The sequence below is a fragment of the Colias philodice genome, chromosome 17 (assembly GCF_061535455.1).
Source record: "Colias philodice isolate Cphi_HAF_F1 chromosome 17, ilColPhil1 Martin Lab GWU primary, whole genome shotgun sequence".
Classification (NCBI taxonomy): Eukaryota; Metazoa; Arthropoda; class Insecta; order Lepidoptera; family Pieridae; genus Colias; species Colias philodice.
The window spans coordinates 7,184,631-7,210,839 of NC_143102.1; the positions used below are offsets into that span (position 1 = coordinate 7,184,631).

Consider the following 26,209-nt stretch of genomic DNA (forward strand, 5'->3'; position numbering starts at 1 on the left):
TAAAACTAAAACTATTCCGTGTTATGCTACGGTTTTACGTAGAACTTTGAATGTGCTACGCTGTGGTGCTACGCTGCATGCTACACTTCGTAACTCATTATGATGTTTTTATTATTTTACTAGCGGTCCGCCCCGGCTTCGCCCGTGGTACATGTTTACGTTTTCTTTCAATAACTCTCCATAATAACCATTCAAGTACTTCAAGGAATATTAAAAAAAGAATCAACGAAACCGGTTCAGCCGTTCGTAAGAAGGTGTTGGTAAGCGTAAGCTTACCAAAACATTTAGCGATTTTTTTTTATATAGATTTAGAGGTATTACATAAACGAAAATATTGCTTTTTTGTAACACTCTTTCTAATTTTGGCAACATTAAAACACTATTATTTAACGTGTCTGATCAATAATTACAACTTTATCGTAATAATTTCCATATTGAAGAAGAATCTTACCTTATCTAACAAATAAATATCTTCTATGACAATTGAATGTGAATTTCCAATAAATAATCGTCACATTTATGAAATTAAACTAGCCTCAATAGCCGGGTCCAAAGTCCAATGGCGTACGTGACTCCATACGCAAATCCTGTAATTGCATTTGCTCACAACAATAATATTTGTTGAGTTTAACACAAATTGAATTTACTGACTAGATATTAGTGCTAGAAATTGAATATTTAACAAATAAGATACATCGGCATTATTAACCACGATCCTCCGTAACTGCTTGATGTATTTTTCGACCTACCAAATATTTGTAATGAAATTATTAGAAAATAGTTACTATTTGTTGCGTTTTATTCTATTCTTTTATTCTATTTATTACTAAGTTTGATAAAAATGCTTCGCCAAATGTGTTAAACTTGAAAACGGCTCGGCTATTTCGGCAAATTTTTTATCGTTTTTGTTATGGCAAAATGCCCTACTTATGGAGGGAAAACACGAAAAAGAGGCAATATGGTATAACATCTGAAGGAGAAGCTATGTTTTTAATTAATATTAATTATAAAATACTTTATACATATAAATCTCTTTACATTATCCTTAATCGTAACAATGCTCGAGTACATAGTAAGTAACAAAAGTTAGTAACGGTTTACCGATATTTTATTAGCCTTCATAATGTTCCTGAAAATTTTTTATGCTTCAACGAGAATTGGGTCACACTCATGCCGTAAATTTATTACACGTTCACGGGAGAATGTGAAATATAACCTATAATATAATAATACTTTATTAATATCGCACATTGCCTTTAATAAGCGAGGTTAATTCCCTTTTTCAGCCGATAACACTCTTTCCCAATTTTAATTACATGGTTGTAAAATGGTTGATTGAACATGCATGTGGCGTGTTGCCGCAACAAAATCGTGCAGAACGGAGCGTTGCGACTGCGTCATCGCGTCGTCACGTCGCGGCGTCGTGCGATTGGCCGCGGATTGACCCCACTGTCCTCTACGACTTGGACTCGCCACGCAACCGCTGAGCAGGACACTCCCTCACTAAAATTATTCTACCAAACGCACTTTGTAATTTTTAAATATTAAACTATATACGCACAAGTTTATTGTCTTCTTCTTTCGTCGTCAACATTTTCTGGACCTTCGACACCGGATCACATCCTGGATTTTGGAGACGCAATCGGCGAAGAAGTAGCAAAATTACAGTGCAGTTTGGTAAGACGGCCAGCTAATTTATCCAACCCTGTAAAGCTTCATCTGAGTGATACTGTGCTTTGTATATTCCAGAGCTTTTGGTGTTGCTTGCCTCCTCACGTGCTTTTACGCAACCGAAGAATCTGCTTCACGTGGCACGTAAGTACTTGTAGCTTTTTACTTCAGTCATTATGTCTCTTTCTGAGCAAAAGGAGCTTAAGGATTTGAGGAAAAAAAGGGGATTAATCAAATGTAGGTTTACGAATTTTAAGAAATATGTTTCATCTTTTGAAAACGTGGACCTTGACACGCATCAGAGGGCAGAACTAAAACTACGTATACCAGGTGCACAAAGTTTAATGAACGATTTCAACCAAGTACAAAGTAAAATCGAAGATCTTGTCCCGGAGTCAGAAACGGATAAACTCATAGAATCACGCGTAGAGTTTGAGAGGGAATATTATGTTGTCCTGGCGATGCTGGACTGCATGGTAAACCCAGATAATTCCGAGGATAGATCTAATAAATCCATTGACTGTTCCTTAGCGCACGACCATACGACCTGTAACAATTTTAATAACGATTCAGTAAAATTACCGACTATTTCTGTACCTAGCTTTGACGGTTCACATGAACACTGGGTAGAATTTCGCGACACGTTTTCATCCTTAATTCACAATTCGAAAACAATACCACCGGTTCAAAAATTCCATTATTTAAAGGCGAGTTTAAAAGGCGATGCCAAAATCGTTATAGAAAACGTTGAATTTTCATCCGAAAATTATCTGGTTGCATGGGAGCTTTTATTACACCGTTTTAATAACACGCGATTGATAGTGCAAAGTCACATTAAGGCAATATTTTCACTTCAAAACGTCTCAAGAGAATCGGCTATTCAATTACACAATTTAATTGATACAGTTTTAAAAAATTTACGTATTCTTAAAATCTTAGGAGAACCCACGGAATACTGGGACACTTTGATTATTTATATCGTAGTTTCAAAGTTAGATCCTACCACTGAACGCGAGTGGGAACAATTTAAAAACACATTTTATAAATTACATAAGGACAAAATTATTAAACTAAACGATTTATTAGAATTTATTAAAGAAAAAGCCGATTTATTAACTACACTATCCGTAAATCACAGTAAACCTAGTATTTCAAACAACTCAAATAAATTTTCTACTTACCAAAATAAAAATTCATCATCCAAAATTCATTGCAACATAGTTTCGGATAACAAACAATCTAAATCGCAATCCAATAAGTCGCGCAGCCATTACAAGTCATGTTTGCTATGTAACGAAAGGCATCAGCTGTATTCATGCCAGAAGTTTCTCGACTTATCTCCGCAACATAGGGTTAATTTCATAAATGATAAAAACTTATGCATTAATTGTATGCGCCCAGGTCATTTAGTTGGTACTTGTCTTTTTGGTCCGTGTAGAAAGTGTGAACAAAAGCACAATAGTTTACTTTGTGATGCAATTAAATTATCACCAATTAAACAAAATACACTGACGTTAACTACGTACGAGCACCCCTCGCTTACTAATACGCATCCCGTTTCAGTGGTTTCAGTAGATAACGCACACATGCAACTTCAATGTATTAATCACGCACAAACCGTTATGCATACAAAGGATGACAATTCTTCGCAACAGATTGTCATATTGTCTACGGCGATAGTTGAAGTATATAATGAATCGGGTGAGTATTATTGCGCACGCGCAGTTCTAGATAGCGGAAGCGAGCGATCCTTTATAACGCAATCGTTTGCAAATAAATTAAATATACGAATATTACAGTCCACTCAACATATTCACGGTGTAGGTAATTCTATTACGCAATGTTCGCAATCTTGTAACATTGAAATTAAATCGCGCGACGGGAACTTCACTGCCCGTTTTCAATGTTTGATTTTGCCCCAAATTACATCAAAATTGCCTACAACCACGGTTAATTTAAATCAATTTAATATTCCTCACAATTTATTGTTAGCTGATCCCAATTTTTACGAAGGTCAACCTATTGATTTACTGATCGGTGCTGATTTATTTTGGGAATTAATAACCGAAGGAAAAATGCGCCTGAAAAGTGGTCCTTTCCTTCAAAACACCAAATTAGGTTGGATAGTGTCAGGTGCAATTAAATCTTTTCCGTATACTAGTAATAAAAAATTATCACATATTAATTGTAATTATTCGACGTTATCCACGGAAGATGATTCACTCGATAAGTTAGTTAGGAATTTCTGGGAATTAGAAGAATTATCCGCGCCTAGCAATAAATTACAGCAATTATCGAGCGAAGATAATATTGCTTGTGAGGAACATTTTATTCGCACAACACGTCGACTTTCCGATGGTCGTTTCTGTGTTTCAATTCCGTTGAAACAATCACCTGAGTTATTAGGTAATACACGCGCACAAGCTGAACGTCGTTTTTACGCGTTAGAGAAACGTCTTCAGCAAAATACTAATTATAAAAAGATGTATTCTGATTTTATACAGGAGTATATTAATTTAGGTCATATGAGTCTCGTCAATACGTATGGGAATCCGCACTATTTCCTACCGCATCATGGTGTGTTTAGGGAGCACGCCACCACAACTAAATTACGCGTAGTTTTTGATGCGAGTATGAAGTCTAGTTCCGGCGTATCATTAAACGACATACAAATGATTGGACCTGCTATTCAAGGTGACTTGATTTCTATTTTATTACGTTTTCGCGAGAATAGGTATGTTGCATGCGCTGACATTGAAAAATTTTACAGGCAATTGAATATTGCTGAAGATCAGCGTGACCTGCAGCTGATCTTGTGGCGGGATGATCCCTCAGAGCCGCTGAGGGTGTACCGACTCAACACCGTGACGTACGGAACGGCATCCGCACCGTATCTAAGTTGTAGATGTTTAAAGGAATTAGCCAAACACTCGAATATTCCGTATGTAGCCGATACTATTAATAATTGTTTTTACGTTGACGATCTCATAGTTTCATCGAATTCTATATCCGAATTAGAAAATATTTGTAAAGAAACTAGTAGTCTTTTAGATTCAGCATGTATTAAATTACGAAAATGGATTTTTAGTCATAATTTAAATTTAATTACGCCTAGCGTTAATGAATCGCAAACACACGATCTATGTGTACTGAATAAAACTTGTAACAATAAAACTTTAGGTATCGGATGGAATAGTCTCGATGATTATATTTATTATTTCACGCAAATTATACAAAAGAGTGAAGTAGTGACAAAACGTATTATTTTATCGTGTGCTTCACAAATATACGATCCGCTAGGATTATTGAGTCCGTTTATTACTATCGCAAAGCATTTATTACAAAGATGTTGGTTGTTAAAATTGACGTGGGATGAATCGGTTCCTAACGAAATTTCGCAAATATGGGATAAGTTTATAAATGGATTATCTTTTCTTAGCAGTTTACGAATACCGCGTCACGTTATGTGCATTGATCCAGTGCGAACCGAACTACATATATTTACCGATGCTTCACAGGTCGCGTACGGAGCTTGCGCATACGCTCGTACGATCAATGCAACAGCTGATGTCACAGTGCACTTGATATGTTCGAAGGGTAAGATCGCGCCGACTAAACCTACAACTATACCTAGATTAGAGTTGTGTGGTGCGCTGTTAGGTGCACGATTATATTATAAGCTTATTGGATCACTGCGTTCAAATTTTGATAAAATTGTATTTTGGACAGATTCAACTATCGTTTTAGGTTGGTTAGGTATGCCTATTAATTTATTAAAACCTTATGTTCAAAATAGGACGGCAGAGATTCACGAGCTGACCAAGGAACATCCATGGCGTCACGTCGCAGGCAAGGATAATCCAGCCGATTTAGTCTCACGCGGGCAAAGTCTAGAAGCGCTTAGCTCCTCATCTTTATGGTGGGAGGGTCCGTTATTTTTACATAATGTACATTTTGAATTGCCCGAATTAAAACATTCCAAATTAATTAATTCAGATTTGCCGGAAATTAAATCTACGAATATTTGTTGTCACATAAGTAATAATTTAAACGATAATTTAATTATTTTTTCTCGATTTTCACAATATAATAGACTTAAACGCGCAGCTGCTTATGTATTACGTTTTATTAATAACGCGCGAAATAAAACTAATAAGTGGACAGGTTTATTATCAGTCGAGGAATTAAATCGTGCTGAATTAACGTTAGCAAAGTTGAGTCAACAGGAATCGTTTCCCGATATTTACTATGCGCTTAAAAATAATAAAAATATAACGAATATATCAGGCTACAATCAAATTTCTAAATTAAATGTATTCTTTGACGAAAATAATAATTTAATTCGTGTAGGTGGGCGTATTCAAAATTCGCCAAATTTTAGTTTTAATAAAAAATTTCCTATTTTAATCGCAACTAATCATCATTTTTCACTTTTGCTTTTTCGGTTCGAGCATGAACGTTTACTCCACGCCGGGCCACAGCTTCTACTGTTTACGCTCAGAGAGATGTGGTGGCCGGTCGGCGGCAGAAACCTCGCTAGGAAGGTGGTACATTCGTGCATGCGCTGCGCACGACTGCAACCGACTACGGTCGCGCCTATTATGGGGAATCTACCGCAGGAGCGTCTGGACCCAGGTTATCCGTTTATACGTTGTGGTGTCGACTACGCTGGCCCAGTGTTCACGTTGAATCGTAAAGGCAGAGGTGCTAAGTTGCAAAAATCGTACATATGCTTATTTATATGTTTTGTTACACGCGCGGTTCACTTGGAACTTGTTGGCGATCTATCGTCGGAATCATATCTATTAGCTTTGAAACGTTTTATATCGCGGCGAGGTAAACCCGTGACTATCTTTTCTGACAATGGGAAGAATTTTGTCGGTCTCATGAATGAGTTCAAAAAATTTTTAGCTACCTGTTCTGATGAAATTAAAGCATATGCAACTTCGCAAAATATTAATTTTAAAATGATACCTTTTTACGCTAGTCATTTCGGGGGATTGTGGGAAGCTGGAGTAAAAAGCTGCAAGCACCATCTCAAACGTGTAGTAGGTAACGCACATCTAACGTTCGAGGAGTTTAGCACAGTATTGACCCAGGTTGAAGCTGTCCTGAACTCCCGTCCTTTGACCCATCTTTCCACAGATCCCAATGATTTCCTTCCACTTAGCCCTGCACATTTCCTGGTTGGTCGTCCGCTGACTGCACCTGTAACGGCTGAGCTGCTATACGTCGTGCCTGAGCTTCGTCTCCCGAGGTTCCAGAGGGTGGAACAAATACGCCAGCACTTTTGGAATCGTTGGTCCAAAGAGTATGTCTCCGAGATGCAAACGCGAACCAGATGGCACCAGCACAAGGGGGATCTCAAGGAGAACACGCTCGTTCTCATTAAGGACGACCGATTGCCGCCGTTGAAGTGGAGCTTGGGGCGCATCCACGCGACATATCCGGGGAAGGATGGAGTAGCACGAGTGGCCGACATTCGTACTGCAGACGGCATCGTGCGTCGGGCGTTCACTAAAATTTGTCCGCTTCCTTCACCAGATAGCTGATTCTTCGCTTCGTGGTCGACAGTTCGTTGGAACCAGCACGTTCCAAGGCCGGGAGCATGTTGCCGCAACAAAATCGTGCAGAACGGAGCGTTGCGACTGCGTCATCGCGTCGTCACGTCGCGGCGTCGTGCGATTGGCCGCGGATTGACCCCACTGTCCTCTACGACTTGGACTCGCCACGCAACCGCTGAGCAGGACACTCCCTCACTAAAATTAATCTACCAAACGCATTCTGTAATTTTGATTATTAAACTACTTATATACGCACAAGTTTATTTTCATCTTCTTTCGCCACCTAAAATCTAGAACCAGTCGTCAACAGGCGATTATAAGTTTATGTGATACAAAGGGCTTTTTTCTTTGTCAGACTTCCCTGTTAATACAACTTTAATACTTCTAATAATGGTACGGAGTAGTTCGAACCCCACGGCTGAAACGAACGAACGAACTTCTAATAATATAGGTAATAACCGGCCCATTTAACATCCCACTCCATAGCCTAGTTTATTTTGTTTTCCATACCTCGAAATAGTCCTACATCGGCCGCGGACTGCCCAGGGCTGTATCTCTGTAGTGCAGTCATGGGCAGGCTGCGGCTGGTGTCCCACAACACAGTAAAGTTCTCTAAAGGGCCTCTGCGTGTTGGATCTGTGTCCCCACGTAAGCCTTCCAAAGGACCGGGTACCTTCCTTATGATGGTACCCGAGTATTATGGTAGGTAATAATAAATTTGGACAATAATATGGCTAATTTATATAGCGTATATATTACGTTATAATGGGTTAATATATAAGTAACTTCTAGTACTAGTAAATACATTGTTTTATCATGTTCTTCACCACACATTAAATTATAAAACATAATTGAACGTTCTTCAACGAAGTTGATGAGGTTCACACAAAAAGGTCACCTAATAATTAAAATTATATTATTAATTCCGTTGATTAAATTCTTGCTATCATTTATTAACCAGTATCAAATCTATGTCAGCTACACACACATATATTTTACTATACACCTAAGTCTCACTCACATCAATGTAACCTGAACCAAGAATAATATCGCTGACATCACTGTTAACTTTCAATTATGCTATACCACACATACCTAAGCTATATTAGTACTCACGTAATCCAACTCGTGATTCTCGTAGACGTTCCATATATCAACAAATCTTACTCAGCATACGATAAATATTGAAATAGCAAATATAACAGGAATGTGATGTCAAGTTAATTTTACGGTGCCATAAGCCGTGAAAATCGTCTGCAAAACGTGCCCAACCCAACATCGCTGACGGCATATTATTCTAGATTGGATTGATTTTTATAACTGCCATATTTTACTAGATATCGCGAAAACGCGAAATACTTTTTGAATTCGTTAAAAATAAAATACAAATTTTATTATGTTACTAAAAGAAAATGGAACGGTAAAATTTCTAGTAAAAAACTAGTTATTTTCAAAAAGATTATTTTGTATTTACAGGGTGGTTCTAAATTACGTTGACAAATTTGAAAATAATAAATTTCAAAAATCGGACATGCTGCGTTACTTTTGTTTTTTAATTATAATTTTCACATGTATTGGTGCCAAATTAACGTTATTTGTGAAGAGAATAAATTAAAAATTAATCATTTTTTACTATGTCTGCTTAACGAGGTGCAATAATATCCTTATATGAGGCTGGTAAGCGGCAGTGCGAGATAGTGCGACTTCTCAGTATCAGTCGGCAGTTAGTTTCTTCTGCTATTAAATGCTACGATGAGCTTGGCCATCTTGGTGATCGTCCGGGAAGAGGCAGAAAAATAACTGTGAGGACGCCTAGGCTTCGACATATCGTCAAACAAAGATTGACCCGCAATTCACAAGCCAAGGTAAAAAAAATGGCTCGAGATTTAGGTGTAAGTCATTCAACGTTACAACGAGTTGTTAAAAATGAACTCAAGTTAACAGCACACAAGCTGCGAAAAGCGCAGCGGTTGGATGATAAAGATAAAAAATTACGCCTTGAAAGATGTCGCTTACTGAAAGCGCGCTCCGCTGGTGAAGCGTGGAAAAATATTTTTTTCACAGATGAAAAAAATTTTCAGATTGAACAGTCTCATAACCGCCAAAACGATACAGTTTACTCTTCTAGTCGCCCTGGAGCCACAGCAACTATCCCCCATCGGCAAAGACCGGATTCAGTCATGGTTTGGCGTGGCATTTGCTCAACAGGCAAAACTCCTCTCGTTTTCGTAAAAAAAGTTGTGAAAATGAATCAAGAAATATACCGACGCGATATTTTGGAGAGTGTAGTTCTGCCTTGGAGCCAGCAGCACTTCGGTGACCAACAGTGGACTTTTCAACAGGACTCTGATCCATCTCACAGGGCCTCAAATGTGCAGTAGTGATGTATGGACCATTTCCCAGAGTTCATAAGTTCCAAGGAATGGCCTCCATTTTCACTAGACCTTAATCCAATGGATTTCAGCGTATGGTTAATTCTAGAGGTGAGGGCCTGTGCAACATCACACAGAAGTTTAGACGCGCTGAAGGCAACATTTACTCGTGAGTGGGACAAAATATCTGAAGAGGAGGTACGGAAAATCGTCGAAAACTTCAGAAAAATGTTTAAGCCTGTGTATTAAAGCTAAAGGTGGTTATTTTGAAAATAAATAGATATTTACATTAAAATAATACTGTATTTTTATTATTAAGTAGTCACCCATATACTGTGTAAAAGAAAAATAAAATAAATCGTGAAATAAGTTGTCAACGTATTTCAGTGCCACCCTGTATTATTTTTTCTCGTTCAAATTCCAATAGATATATTTAATACACGTTATATTATATCGTTGATAGTTGAAAAGAGAAAGTGAAAGAAAAACAGCAGCAAACTAGAGTCAAACAAAACTTGTATTAGAGTACCTACATAACTCGTAGATACATTACAGCATACATTGATTAACCTCCATTCAATTTAAAATGTACCAAAAAAAGTATGGGAGTAACCATTTATGGTAGTATAAAACGTACGTCCACTCAAGTCAAAAGTAATTTTATGGGCGAGCTGCTATGTGAAAATATCGACTCACGCCTGAGTTATACCAGAGTTCCACTCTAGAGTGCAATAAATTTCAACTTTTACGTATGTACGTGTCAAATTTATCCAAAATAATTCCAAATTAACACACTGGATTTAATTTTGTTCCAGGTTATAATATTATGTATCAGCTTCTGTAGATGTTTTGTATTCAAAACCTTTCTAAAAAAATTCATGATTACTTAAATGTTTTTACATTTGTAAGAATTGTACAAAACACACCGTTGAGAATAAATATATTTTTCTATACAACGAACTTCGACAAATAGTCCTTAAGGGCCTAAAAGAAACATCTTCAAGGCTGACTTTCTGGGCCCTTCGGGAAAACAGTTGATTCACGATAAAAAAATATCTATGGGAAAATATCCATGCTTTCAAAAGGAAAACAACGAAAAAGCGCTACAAATTTAAAAATTTCTGTTTGGTGAATCACAGTGTGCGTTTTGTATAATGTCTTAGTTTTATTAACTACTGCTATTAACTGCTTGAACTACTATTAACATAATATACCATATTGAACTACTATAATAAGTACTTGATCTAAAAGTAAAAACTCTCACCGCTATTTTTCCGTCAAAGGATATAATGTCCAATTACCAATCGATGTTTTCATGAAACAGTTACAATCAAAACCAAGTGAAACGGAGCATTTAGCGGCGTATTTCCTGTGGTTTAAGCGAATTAACAAAACAATCCGAATCCGTGTAAACATAGAATTACAGGCCTGGCGTAATTAGGTCAGATAGGTCAAAGGCTCTGTACTATTATCTATTGCGTCGTAATTAAGATCGATTATACTTAAAATTCAATTATCTGCTGCGTGTTACGCGAAAATCCTGATTGGAATGAAGGAATATGAGGTCGATAGGGTCTAAAATTAAGCTGCTCTTACGTTGAAATAATCTGATCCACTAAATACAATTTAAGTATAATGTAACGTAACCAGTTTGTATTAGTTAATATTTGAAGAAAAATTTCTCTATCTTGTATTACAACTTACAACGTATGCTCTATTTTTCACATAATTACATCAAAAGTAGCTCTTAACTACTACTACATGATTTGTTGTGAGCAGTACTTTTAGTTACTACTAAGATACTTATTCAGTTAACATTATATAAAAGTACAGAAACAGCGTTGTTTAAACAGTAAAATATTTAATTAGAGCGCAGCTACAATGGCAGGTATTAATTCAGAGCTGCTCAGGCCTTAATTAGCTGACGTCACTGAGGTATCGAGCTTTCGGCCCAGCTCGAAATTAGGACATAAAATACCTAAATAGGGTCACTTGTTTACTTAACTAGATAGTCACGTTTAATCTTTACTACATCTATTCTAATATATAAAATTCTGCTGTCGTGGTGTTTGTAGAACTCCTCCGAAACGGCTTGTCCGATTCTAATAAAATTTTGTGTGCGTATCCGGTAGGTCTGAGAATCGGATAACATCTGATTTTCATACCCCTTATTGTTTAGCGTAAGGCAGAAAAACGTTTGCCGGTCAGCTAGTTAAATTAAACAAGTTATATAATAAAATGTAAAGTCAGTGACATATTTACTATATTCTTATAATAATCGCTTGATCGCTTGACCCGGCTTCGTACGGGTTGATATGGAAAATAATATGTTTTCTAATGGTGAAAGATTACTTTCAATTGTTTAAGTAGTTTGTGAGTTAAATCATAACAAGCACACAATCCAATCTTTTCAGGTTATACATTAGTAAAAACGTCGATTTTATAAAAAGGAGCTTTGGTTTTATTAAAAGGATCGCCGTAAAATTCCATCCAGACCATTAACTTCAGAAACAGATCGAACTTTAAAAGGCTGTCTTAAATATCCGATCAAATATTAAAGTTAAGAGCCATAACAATAGGAAAGTGAAACTTCTATCGTTACATTAGACGAGTTTTTTCATGAAATTTTCCGTAAACAATATAACATTGGGAAGAAAATGACGGCTGTGAAGTTACGTCGTAAACCACGAGAAACTTATTTGTAACTAGCGGTCCGCCCCAGCTTCGCCCGTGGTACATATTTCGCAATAAAAGGTAGCCTATGTCCTTTCTCGGGTATCAAAATATCTCCATACCAAATTTCATGCAAATTGGTTCAGTAGTTTAGGCGTGATTGAGTAACAGACAGACAGACAGAGTTACTTTCGCATTTATAATATTAGTATGGATTTAGCTCGTTTATTTCATTGCGCTGAGGGAATTCCTGCCTGTCTAGAATATTGAAGATGTAAAATTATTAAGAAGTAGTAAACTAAAAGTCTTATTACTAATCAGTAATAGTAAGAGCCTAAAAATATCGTAAAATAAACCTAAAGTTATGATTAGTGCGAAGGTCCAATTTGGAAAGTACAGATCAAAATGTAACAGTGTTATTAATATTTTTACAAATAATGTATTTAAGGATTAATAATCTACAATTAAATATATTATGTTCAATTGATGAATAATGCTGGTACCTACTTTACCCACGAGAGCTTTATTAAGATAATTAATTGATTACCATTTTGTAGTTCATCATATTTTCGATAAATACTTTTTCTACAAGTATATTATGATAATTCTATAACAAATGTCAACTTTCTCAATCTTAAAAAAATAAAACATTAATTATTAACAACCACTTTTTGTGAAACATAAATAAAATTTAACATTGTGTGTATACTTTGTTTCTTTGTCGTGAAACTATCGTATCGTAACGAGTAAGAATAAAACATAATGTTGCAAACAATAGAGTTTCAAATATGTTCCTTAATTTTAACTTCTCTAGACATTGGTACGGTAATATATTTTATCATATTAATTTAACGCTTCAAAAAAGCAGCGATCCACAAAACAGTATAAATTGAAGTTAATAAATGCATTATGCAACATAATATAATAATTATCTACTGATTTAATTGCGCTACTAAAATGTTATGATGATAAATAGTGACCAGAATTTAATTTGATTAATAAGTATGTTATTAAAATAATCTTGTTAAATGCATAATAAAATGTTGATTCCCAAACTCAATAATATTCAGAACTATCTACTAAATAATGTAATGTTAATTAATAATACACGGGTTCCACCACAGACATGTATCAAGACTGTGGGTTCCACGCCATATGCTGTTCTGACTTCTTACTTTTAAACCTATTTCTTTTTTATAAAGAACTTTGCAATCATTTCTATACAAGAAAGGCCAATTAAGTTGGAGCAAATATTTTCTGATAAGATCTGAACGAATACCATCAATGTTCAAACATTACGTCCAATTACGTAGAAAATAAAATAACTATTTAGTAAATATAAAGAAAGTAAATTCGTAATTTACTAGCAAAATATTGTATCCAATACATTTTAATTTGGGTCAAACCAATATTTGGTATATGGGCCACTGTGGGTTGGCTAAAGCGAAATGCCGAAACAGAAACAATAAGTAAATATTATTATCATAAAGTGGTAAATTATACTGGGAATCTATTCCAATATAATTCATTATTAAAATGGTTCTAAGCTAACTTTACATTAAAATATAATACAACTAGATTTCCGCCCGCGGCTTCGCCCGCGTTTTCAAAGGAAAACCCGCATAGTTCCCGTTCCCGTGGGATTTCCGGGATAAAACCTATTCTATGTGTTAATCGAAGTTACCCTCTATATGTGTGCTAAATTTCCTTGTAATCGGTTCAGTAGTTTTTACGTGAAAGAGTAACAAACATCCATACATCCATACATCCTTACAAACTTTCGCCTTTATAATATATAATATATAATACAATGGATACATCATTTCTGTAGCTTGGATATCATTATAGTACCTACTGGGAAATAACGGTATATTAATAACAGTATTTCATTCCTAGACCAGCTTATTTAGTTGTTTATCTACTTTATATTATGTATGGTATTAGGTATGTATGGTGGTAAATGTAAAAAAAAATTGTAATGTCGATTCAAAAGTGCTTCTCGAAGAAGTCTAATTGAATAAATAAATGTTTGAGTTTGTCATTAGTAACAATAGTCCACAAACAGAACTTCCAAAATTTTCTCAAATAAACGTAACATAAATCGTTTGCTATACAAATTGAATAGCAATATTAAAATGCACATAGTATAATTGATTCGATGGAAAAGCTGCACAGCAAATTTCAATAAAATATTCAAGGAGAAATCTTGGAAGAAAATAGTAAATCCGATTAGACCGTCCCCAATGTTACAGGAAAGGTAAATGAAAGGAATGAACTTAGATTTCTGCTCGATTGAGTAGTAATAGACGTGGAAAATTGATGTCCAGAACTAAGAATATTGAAAACATTATTGTACAGAAATACTTAATTTTGCTTCGTATTATATTTACCAAAGTTTCATAAATAAAGCTTCGTAGTAATTTCATGTATTTACTTGGAATAATAAGGGTCGAGTTAATTTGATCGCTGCCTACTATTGTTGTATATTATATTAATAGATTTATTTTATTATACAACAGTCTATAAAAACACAAAAATGACATCAACAACTAGAAAGCACATCGTACATTAAAAAAAAATCATAAAAATGGAAATCACAACGCAGACACAACCAATCTTTCTCGAAACCTTACAAGATCGAGTCGGACATTATTAAGTTCCTACAAAACGTATTCCATATGAAATATGTAAGAGAACGTAACCATTTCATCTCCACATGTGTTACACGTATCTCTCCTTCAAAATACATTGCTGAATGCTCATAAAAATGCACTGTAAAGCGAACAAAATATCTCTGTAAAATGCAGATTTATCTCCGTGCATTTTACGACAAACTCGGGCTAATAAAATCACAGATCCGGTATCCAGCTTAACGAGGTATAACCTCAACATTGTGCATTCAATAGAGAATGTACATTCAAGTGGTGAACGGAAAAATTGCGTAGAAACATCAATTTACTTACAATTTATATTTTGAATGTAATTGAGTCTTCGTACATTTCGTATATGATAATCTTTTTATACATTTCTCATTTGAGTTTTCATATAATTGTACTGTTTTTGTGTTGACTTATTTGAATAAAAATTTGCCTACAAAAGAGATATTTTTTATAACTGGCAACAAATTAATTATTTTCAAAAGTAATTTGATACGATGCATACTAAAGGTAGCAACAATTTGTAACTTATTGGGCGTTCGTTGTTTTCAATCATTTTCTCGTTATACGACGCCAAACAAACCACCTTTTTACGCTTTGTAATTTTCACAAAATTTCACCTTTCATATTATAAGTTCGCGGTAAGCGTGGGTTTATTGAATATACGTTCGATGAACATTATAAATAGACTTAATTCATTGATAAATTAAATTTATAGCTTATTCAAGATAAATATTGAAATATAATATCGAGATACAAATAGTAAAGTTTCTCGGAAGTTACTTGTTTTATGTAGGTGCTGATTATAGCCCACGCAAATTCGCTTCCAAATGGGAATTTTTTCTATTATTTTTTGGATATTTTGTACAAGCCTTCACAGTAGGTATAACGTATGCGTATCTAGCCTAAGTTCTTGTATCAAAAGAAAGCATGCTTTGGTAGAATATTTATTTAATTAAATAAATTTGGTAGATAATTTAAATGCAAGAAACTATCTTTCAGATAGATAAAATAATTCAAATCCATTCACCGAGTCGAAAGTTCTGAAGTAACAAACCGAAAAAAAAATACAGTCGAATTGAGAACCCCTCCTTTTTTGAAGTAGGTTGATAAAGATACCAGTACACAAAGGTGTTCCTTTTATGTCTAAAATAATCACGAAAGATAAAACGCCTACCGATTTACCGGGAATAAAAATAAAAATGGTTTAATTATGTTGACCTTCTACCTATCTTTTATAGCCTTACAGAAAAAGACTTGACTTTAATAAAATAATCATCTATGTTTACTGTATTTAAAATTGAACATTAAATAAGATTAGCAGCTTATTTCACTATTAGATAGTCCCTTTACCAAGGAAGTCATATTTCCGTCACGCTAAGACCAATGGCGCTAAAACCGCGGTGCACAGCTAGTTTCATAACATTTTCATTCAACACAAAATCCACAAAGTTTTGAAAGCAAGTATTCCCGCGGTTTTTATAGCTTCGCACTCGAACGTCAAGCGGTATGGTGTTAGCTTCGCTCGCGCCTGATTGCATTCTGAAGGGCTTCTATTGCCTTTCAGTGCGCCCCGTATGTTTGACCAATGAGGTTTCACCGCATATTTGCCCGCGTTTTAACAGCGCGCCGATGTCAATTGAATCTCGGTGGAATTCGTCGGAATATTACTCGAAAATCGTGCTACGTGTGATTCTATAGATTCATAGCGGCCGTGTAAACATTTTATTATTTCCGTACGAGTTTGATTTTTGTATTTTTAACTGCATTTCTTATCAAGTGAATACCAAAGTCTACCACGATATAATAAAATATATCTATCTATGTATTTAATATACATATTTAAGCTCTATCTATGTTTTAATTAGTGAAATTACAAGCCCGCGTTAAGCTAAGAAATTTTTAATTTCTGTTAACTTAAACTTGTGTAATGCATTTACAAACTGTCTTAAAGATCGTTTTTTGTTTCGAGTAAACTTCCCGTAGCTAAAGTTTTTTTCTTAAAGTTTAAGACGTTTCTACTAATGACTTTATCAACCTTTACTATAAATTTTATCTTAAAAGCTTTGCAAAAAGAGCTTTTCATTAAAAGCTAATAGGATCTTTTCTTGTTTAAATTGTCGCTAATAATTTTTTTGATACTATTTTATAAAAGTCCACTTCCAATAGAAACTACAATCGTTTGAAAAAACTTTGTACGAAATACATAACCGTTACCCAAACATGAATAGGAGATAAATAATTCATATCTACCCTCAAACAATGTAAATAAAGACCCGTATATTGAGCAGTGAATCAGCAACTAAACAGACTTAACTAAATTACTTATGTCACAAGGTGACGGTTAAACTCGTAATTCGAAAATTTTGTTAGGCTTTACTCCAGTTCTAAATTCTCAACAATTGTGTACTAAATGAGATGTTAAGTCGGTCATATGTATGAATGTATTTATTATCTATATTCGTATTATGAAGGCAAATTTAGGCAGTTATGACTAAGTTAGAAAAGTTCATTCTGTTACAAAGTCGCTGATTATAGCTACAATATGAATTGAAATGCAGTCACAATTATAACAGTAATAAATAATAATAATAATTGCAGTCATAAGGGAAATATACTAATACATATTGATATTTACATTATTATATGATCGCATATATCTATTTAAATCTGTCTGTTTGTAATGTTTTCATGACTGACACGCTGAAATAATTCTAGTTAGTTGACAGATAGATATATAAATCTTTTGCTGCGGATCAGATAAAAATACTCTGGATGAACAATAGATAATATTTTATCAGAACTTTGAAGAGAATTTATAATAAAATAATATTGATATTTGATATTAAAATTAATTTAATACTTATACTTACCAAAAGCCTTTCATATAATAAAACTCAGGGGTAGTAGCTTATTGCCATAGTAAATATTACTTCGTAATTCAGAGCGTAAGAAATATTTAAATATTTTTTACATAACTGACTGACTGTGCCTAGTACGTACCGTCACATTAATTTTCACGATACTATTTTGTCCTTGTATATATTCTGCTCTTTTAAACATACAAATCCCAAATTCATAAATATCAATTCAATAATTCTAGAGCTATTTATGGAATAACCAAACATTTAAATAAATCGATTTTAGCTGAAGGGACGACTTCACTCGCGTGGTATCTGAGTAAAAAGTAGCCTGATCTGTATTAAATTTTATAATTAAAAATTTCACGTTTTGCGGGAGATAGTTGCTAACTCTAATCCATGCATCATACTCATACACTTTCACGTTGATAATAGAATACAATAGAAATACCTAAGTAGTATTTTGTTAATATTATGCATTATATTATCTCTCCGTACTCTACGTATTTCATAAAATTACACGCTTTGTATGCGGTATTAAATGTTAAATTTAATACAATGTGCGACAAAGGAATAATCCCAAGGTCCTTAACGCGGTCTTATAATAGTCCCTGTTATAAATGACCCTCTCTGATGATATCTTACGAGTATAAGTAACTTGTCACTTTGTCAACGTAATTTGTCATTACTTGCTTGTTTCCGAGTTAACATCTTGCTGAAAGTTTAATGGTTTTCATAGTGACTAGATAGAGAGAGATATTTGTGTTAAATGTGCATTGATTGCTTTTTAATTTATTGGGACTAATAATGTTGAAAGTATAATGCTATATGCTTTCATGTATTTTGAAACTGTGTGGAGACTGGAGTTATTATTATGCGCACGGGTTTATTAAATTATATTACTCTTTGTAGGGGTATATTGAGAACTAGCTTTCCACCCGCGGCTTCGCCCGCGCAGTCAAAGAAAAACCCGCATAGTTCCCGTTCCCGTGGAATTTCCGGGATAAAACCTATCCTATGTCCCGGGGTAAAAAGTAGCCTATGTCCTTTCTCGGGTATCAAAATATCTCTATACCAAATTTCATGCAAATTGGTTCAGTAGTTAAGGCGTGATTGAGTAACAGACAGACAGACAGAGTTACTTTCGCATTTATAATATTAGTATGGATGTTAGAATAATATAAACTAAGTTATATTCGCTGTATGAAAAACTTACAAACAAGAGGGAAACATTTGTTACACTCTCTAAGACAACTTTTTAATTAAGTTACTATTCACATGCATTGAAAACAATATTCAAATATAAACGTAATTTAAAATGTACTCGCATTTTACAATTCATGTTTATAACGTTGATATTTTCTTAGTCCATTATGAAATATTTTTCAATTCAAATATTTACCCTTCGTTCACTAGAGTACATTCAAAGCAAGGTTCCATAGAAATTCTTCATATAAAATCCGTCTCTGAAACTTAATATTGATGAGAAAATCGCGGGAAAATCGTCAGCTGTATAAAAAGTCTTTTCACGGCATCCGTCAGCTGAAAATCGATAGGCAATTAGGTACGTCACGGCGTGGTCAGCTTGCGGTGGGATCACAGTCTTTGTGGGACGATCATTTCGTGAATTTTACGTGGATTTTTCATACACAATTACTGTTTGTGTAATTTTCAAAACGGCTCTGATTGTTTCAAATTAATTATGTAGAGTTTTAAAATGATATGAATGTAATGGTTAGCTTCTAGGCATTAGGATTTATAATACGTAGGTACGTAATGTACAACTATTACCTACGTATTTCTATGTTGATATTTTTTATAATAGTTACTAATAAATAATTATAGTCTCCAGTCGTACCAACCATGGGCTTGTATTTTGGACTAAAAGAAGTAGGCATTTTAAATATTTAGGCTTACTTGTTTGGTCAACAAAAAAATCCAAAATGAAAAATATAAATTAGCCGGAAAAAACGCTACTTAACATACAAAGAGCACAAACGTTTATCGAATTAAAATACCAAATTTAACGGATGACATAATTGAAATACAAATTCCGCTTTATAGCAGAATCAAACGCTCGAGAGAATCATTCGCAAACATTGTTTGAAATGCACGTTTCAGAGACAATTCCTATAAAAATACACTGGAGAGCGTGGTCTGTGAAATTGATGACGTCATAACTTCCGGGTCACCTGGCAGATGGCCACCCGGCCGTGAGTAATCATCAGACAATGACGTCAGACACCTTTTTAAACTGATTTATTCTTATAGCACGCTGAAGTACTTCAGGTTGCAGGACGATTAAACATTGAAATGATGATATTTCAGCCTTGTATTATGACGATCCATTGCATCGTTTGAGAGCTTCTTAAATAGGTTTGCTTACGTGTTTGCTTAGGCGTTCATAACTTGGTTTGGTATAAAAAATGGCTATTTTTACTACGTTATGTATGTATATTTTTTTTACTTATTTTTTTTTTACACGGTCGTAAGAGACGCTTTGGACAAAGACCGGTGGAGGCAAATCATCCGCTCCAGATGCAACCCTGATGCTGACCACGATCCTCAGACATGACCGACAATATAGAGAGGTGTTTCAAAAAATAGATTAAAAGTACATAATATGGTAGAGATATTGAACAAACAATTATATTGTAAAGAAAAAGAAGAGATCCAGAAAAGGGTGTTTAGCCTTTGATCAATCATTACGCTAAAAATAAATAATAAAACATCTTTAAAGTACGCTGGCTACGGCCACAAATTTCTTTCGTTTATCAGGAAAACTGGAGAATACGTTGATCATTTGATATGGGTCAGCGTTGAGCGAAAGTAGGGTTACCAGATGTAAAATATAAAAGGACCGACAAAAGCCTGGAATCAAATGAATGGACTTGACATTCGTAGACGATCCTGGAGAAACGGACACACTTTTAAATTATCTACAATATGTGACGTATTAAAATTGCGTATCTACTTTTTAGGATAAAAAATGATTTCGTAAAACCCGGACAGTTTTGTTTGCATTAAAGAAAATAATCAAAAAGTATGTAAATAAGGATAAAAAGCAGTTAAAACAATGTATAAGACGTGAAATTGTAGACTTTCAAAAATGGAATAAGCTATTCAATGAAAGTAATGTATAATGGAGCACCAAATCCAAATACATAATTAAATAATGTTCTGAGTTTATTATTATGACCTGGGAATTAAATAAAAGAGTTAAAATTTAAAACATGGTATTTGGTTACCCTCAGGTATTGTAACTATAATGTAGGATTCGACCTATTTATTTCTATACATGTAAGCGATACATTTAGGATCGTCTTTTGGTTTTCATTCGATGAGCAACCGAATAACACAATTCGATTTCTTATCTGTGCTGTTTCATTATTGAATTTTTCAATAACAAAGAAACGAAATCTTTATTGTATTTTGTGTATTGGGAGCTTACCTTCTTTGACTCCATCTTATAAAATAAAACAAAATTGTCTTATGCTATATTTTCAAGAGATATTTTGTGAATTTGAAATAAAAAGCTGGAATCCATTAAAAAGTATAATTTCTAAAAAGATATTTCGCTCGCTTTTAATTAACCAAAAATCAGACTAATCCAGAATTAATTTCTGTAAAAGCACATTTCGTTTTCAATGACCTTGTAATGCACAAGTTTTCAAAGGAATGTCGCCAATGACAATTCCATTCACAACATATTGTATCCTGAATAGTGTTCCTTAGTACTATTTTTAATATCATTTTACAAACTATGGACATAGCCTCAAAATAACTAATAGATAATTGCGTCCCGACCTTCTTGATAAAGGGTAATAAATAATGAATCAATAATAACACGGTTGACAGGCGACCTGGCCGACCTTTAAGTGACCAAACGGTCCCTCCGAAGGTATGTTACTATTCATAGGAATTTATTTCCATCAATAAATTCCTGTATCCCGACCCTTTTCTTTGATATTTTATGGTTCATTTGTTATTAAAAACTTGCAAAGATTTTCACCAGGATCAATCTAGAAGCAGGATATAAAAATATTTTCTTGTTAGAACGGTAAAGAAGTACACATTATACATAAACTTAAGGGGTTTCCTTAATTAGTAAGGAAAGGAGATTTCCTGTAGGAATAGAAATAATAAAATTAATATAATAAAAACATGATAGTCCTCGAAACGCAACTGTTCGTTAGTTAGTACCGAGTATTGGCACTGTATACAAGGATATGTCGTATTTATATTTATTACATGAATTTTTATAAATATTTTAAATCATTATTCTGTAATCGTATAAAAAAGCTTGACTTTTTTTTTTTAAGTGGGGAAATCTTGCATAGATACCCACGGCCTCCGGGGAAAAGGGCCGTGGGTTATGTCGGATTCCTACCGACCAAAACCCCACTGTGTTCCGTCAAGCCGCATCAACGATGGGGCCACGGGTATAGGTAGAATTCTTCAGTGACCCCATCAGCAGCTGCCCGTCTCCAGGCCAACACAAACTATGAGCCCGCCAGCTCGGACCTCATGGGGCGGCGTGAGCGGAACACGTCTCACGCCGCCTCAACTCACTGGACGATGGACTAAATATAACAAAGCGCTAACACACTTAACAACATTGAACCATAATAAATTCTAGATAAACATCATCTGAAATCCACATTGCTACTGCTACTATCTTTTTATGGTCCTTCGAGCCGGATTTGAAGCCGTAAAAAATTTGTAGCTTTGTGCTAAAGTATAATTTGATATGTACCTACCCTTAAATGTTATATCTTCTTCTTCTAATATATAAAAATGAATCGCAAAATGTGTTGGTAAGCGCATAACTCGAGAACGGCTGAACCGATTTCGATAATTCTTTTTTTATTATATTCCTTGAAGTACGAGGATGGTTCTTATGTAGAGAAAACGTAAACATGTACCACGGGCGAAGCCGGGGCGGACCGCTAGTTTTAAATAACAATAAACAATTACTGATGGATAAATAGACAATTTAACAATATTTGAATATTAATTTCGTTCAAAAGCTTAAATAAAATGAGCAGCATCGAGCGACACATCAACGCAATTGGAAAGTAGGTAAGCGGCTTCGGACCCGTATAAGCCTGACCAATTAGTCCATTGCTACGCTTGCCATATTTCACCCTGATACCATGATCCCACATAATCTTAAAGGAAAACGCGTAATGTACGTATCTATGAGCCATGAAGTAAATAATTTATTGCTTATTACTTGTTTTGATATGGCCAATTTTCCTAAATTAACCGATAAAATCTATTTTTATGGTGTTTTTCGTATAAAGCAATGGGACAACATAATATGAACATTGAACAGTAAGGAATTTTAATTCATAAATATAGAAGAATAAAGAGATAAATGAATTTAAGTAGGTGGTAATTTAAAAAACAAAAGTGGATATAACAAAATATGTTTTCAATTTCATTGTAACGTCTGGCCTTTTTCCTTTTATTGCAAATTCATTCTATATCATTAACAGTTTTAAATTTCCCAAAAATTACCCAAGTACCTCACCGGGCAGGCCCTTCAAAGCCCGGTCGAATAATCAAATTACACGGCCGTCATCACGATATCGTAGGCGACAAATTAGCGAGAATAATGTTTGCAAAGTTACCCATGTCCCTAATTAGTGTACTGAAATTGTGTTCAAATTGACATAATTTACTCAGTGTCCTCACGTTTTGGTTATCCCGGATTTTCAATGGAAATCTGTTTAGAACTACATATTTGATTAGTTATTTCTCTAGAAATCTGTTAAGCTGCCGCTATTTGACTGTGCACTGTGCAACTTGTTTGGTGGAATTGATTTGATTGTATTGGTTTACCACACCACATCACATCATCTGGTTCACAATATCTAGAGCAAACAAAAATATAATATATTTAAGCTTGGCATTTAAGGTTATAATATTTAAACAAATAAACGTAGAGATTAATTACGCCTTTCGCGATTTTCAGAGCTTTGACCAAAAAAAGAATAGATTTGGATTTCGTGTCCGCACCATGTTCGTAAAATTCTCTACCGTTAGAGCTAAGCAAATTTATACCTTAACACTTAGGTAATACAATTTAAAATTGATGGAGAGCGTGCGATAAGTTAGTTGGTAATAGTCGATTTGCATTTTTAAAGCTAGTTGAGTCACGTTTAGGTTACTTTGGTTAGGTTAGGATTTTTATTTTATTTTATTTTCTTTATTGGAAAACATACAGAGACAAAGACAGAGATATATAAAACAAAACAGATCTTACTAACTAAAGATACATGAAAATGTCTCCTTATGGTGTTTTCACTGTGAACATATATTATTTTTGCCAACACCCAGCAGTAGGAGAGACAGGGAAAACATACCTAGTTGATAATAATTATTGATATACGACATGAGCATGAAGCACATTCTATTTTTCTCTTTTTAAATTGAAGCCTGATTTTTACATTTAACGAGTCTTTAATTTAGTTATATCAAGAATTTTTATTGTTATACATCAATTAACATAATATTACAAACCGTCAATGCTTGCCATACTCTAACTATTCTAACTATTTATTATCTATACCTACTATTTTCTGAGTTTATTGGTATGTGTAGAAGCCAATGAAAAATTTAATAATATAAAGATTCAATTCGAAACCAACTTGAAACTAGAAATAATTAGTCGAGCAAAAGTTATAACGCTTACGTATTCCGCACACGTTATGTTAACATGAAAATTGAATAAAGGAAACCTTGTATTTTCATTACATTCTATATTATTTTTATACGTAGCAATAAGAAAATATACAAAAATTGTATCCATTTCTGTTGGTATTTATATTTAAAAATGACTGTTATAGTGGTTCATAGTAAGTAATAAACTTTAAATTCCTTGAATTACTGCGAGGTTAGATCTGGAACTCGGCCGTAGAAATAACATCAAGCTCTATTAAAAATAGCGCGCGTTCTTGTATGTTGTTTTTGTAATACTTTGAATATTTTAATGTCATAATGCTTTAAAGAATTTATTTACAGCTTTTGTAAGTAGGTTAAAAGATAAACGGTTTTAATATATATTTTTAGAAGATTTTTATGTTGTTTTATTTAAAAAAAATCAATGTTAATCGTTGTTGAATGCTAATCTATCTATATATATATATTTATACTAGCGGTCCGCCCCGGCTTCGCCCGTGGTACATATGAAAAATAGATGATGGCCGATTCTCAGACTTACCCGATATGCACAGAAAATTTCATGAGAATCGGTCCACCCGTTTCGGAGGAGTATGCAGACTAACATTGTGACACGAGAATTTTATATATAAGATATGTTAAAGTGAAGTCCCATGTCCCCTGAGGTAAGGAGCAGTTGCATTATACATCTGTTTCACTGATCGATTTCCTTTAGGGATAAGTAGGTGATCAACCTTATGTGTCCTGCCAGACCGAGACATTTTTTTTTCTTCATCTCCACCGGGAATCGAACCCAGGACCGCTCGGTTCTACGTTCACGCATCAACAACTGTACCAAGGAGGCGGTTTATTTAATAAGTACTGTATCTTATTTGTTGGAAATTCAAGCAGATAATCTGAAAGATACCTATTCTATTCTCGTATATGAATTACATTCATATACTTAGCTATCGACATTTCATTTAAAGCGAATGTTCAAATATTTACCCCTCAATAAAAACTCTATTACCTTATTCATGAAGCGTGTATATTTATAATATCATCTCAATATAATTATTGAGATATTTTCACAGCATTAATTTATGTTGGTTCAGCAAACTCTGTCTACATTTTGCTTCGTTGTAAATATTTAGACCGGTTTATTAGGGAATCTTCTAGAAAGATGAATTTTTCCTGAAAAAAGTAATATTTCATTTCTTTGAAGTATGAGAAATCTTTCGTAGTTATCAATTTTAAACTAGCTCTGAGAAAAACTATGTAGCGGTTTTGAAATTGAATAAAATTTTATGAATAGTTAAAGAATTCGTTACTTGAAGATGTGAGCGAGTCCTATGTTGTGTGAATTTTATTATTATTTAGGAATATTATTATGAATATTATAAACAGGGAAAGGCAAGTATATATTTAGAAACTTTAAATTCTTACTAAGTAAAACCTTAAAATATAAAAAAGTGCACACGTTTACTTTGCATGATATTTTTCCGTATATACCATTGTATATACCTATCTATATAATGTTATCTATGATATAGTAAAATGGATCACTACTGAACCAGAATATTAACAAAATATTTCCCCCAGCAAAACCGTACAAAACCCAAAACTCAACAAATAAATCTCCAATAAATAATCCGTAACGGTTGTTAACAACATAACGAAAAAGTTAAATGAATATCGGAACATACTCGTGCAAAGTTCTCGAAACGAGTGTTCTGAACAAGTCG

At 34.2% G+C, this 26,209-nt stretch overlaps 1 protein-coding gene and 1 long non-coding RNA gene across 3 annotated transcripts in view; one reads left to right on the plus strand and one right to left on the minus strand.

The window, feature by feature from the left end:
* Positions 1-1,997: 1,997 nt before the first annotated feature.
* On the minus strand, positions 1,998-3,547 carry LOC149481157 (uncharacterized). Its single transcript, XR_016316898.1, has 2 exons — positions 2,853-3,547; positions 1,998-2,218 (listed from the first exon to the last, which is right to left on the minus strand). It is a non-coding gene; the product is annotated as an uncharacterized LOC149481157 (long non-coding RNA).
* Positions 3,548-6,004: 2,457 nt separating this feature from the next.
* The window catches only part of LOC149481158 (uncharacterized), a 273,145-nt gene continuing 252,940 nt past the window's right edge, over positions 6,005-26,209 (plus strand). For both annotated transcript variants that reach the window (XM_089705533.1, XM_089705535.1), the window contains exon 1: positions 6,005-6,306. In XM_089705533.1, the coding sequence (XP_089561659.1) occupies positions 6,177-6,306 (130 nt within the window). In that variant the 5' untranslated portion in view covers positions 6,005-6,176. The remainder of the gene's footprint in view (positions 6,307-26,209) is intronic.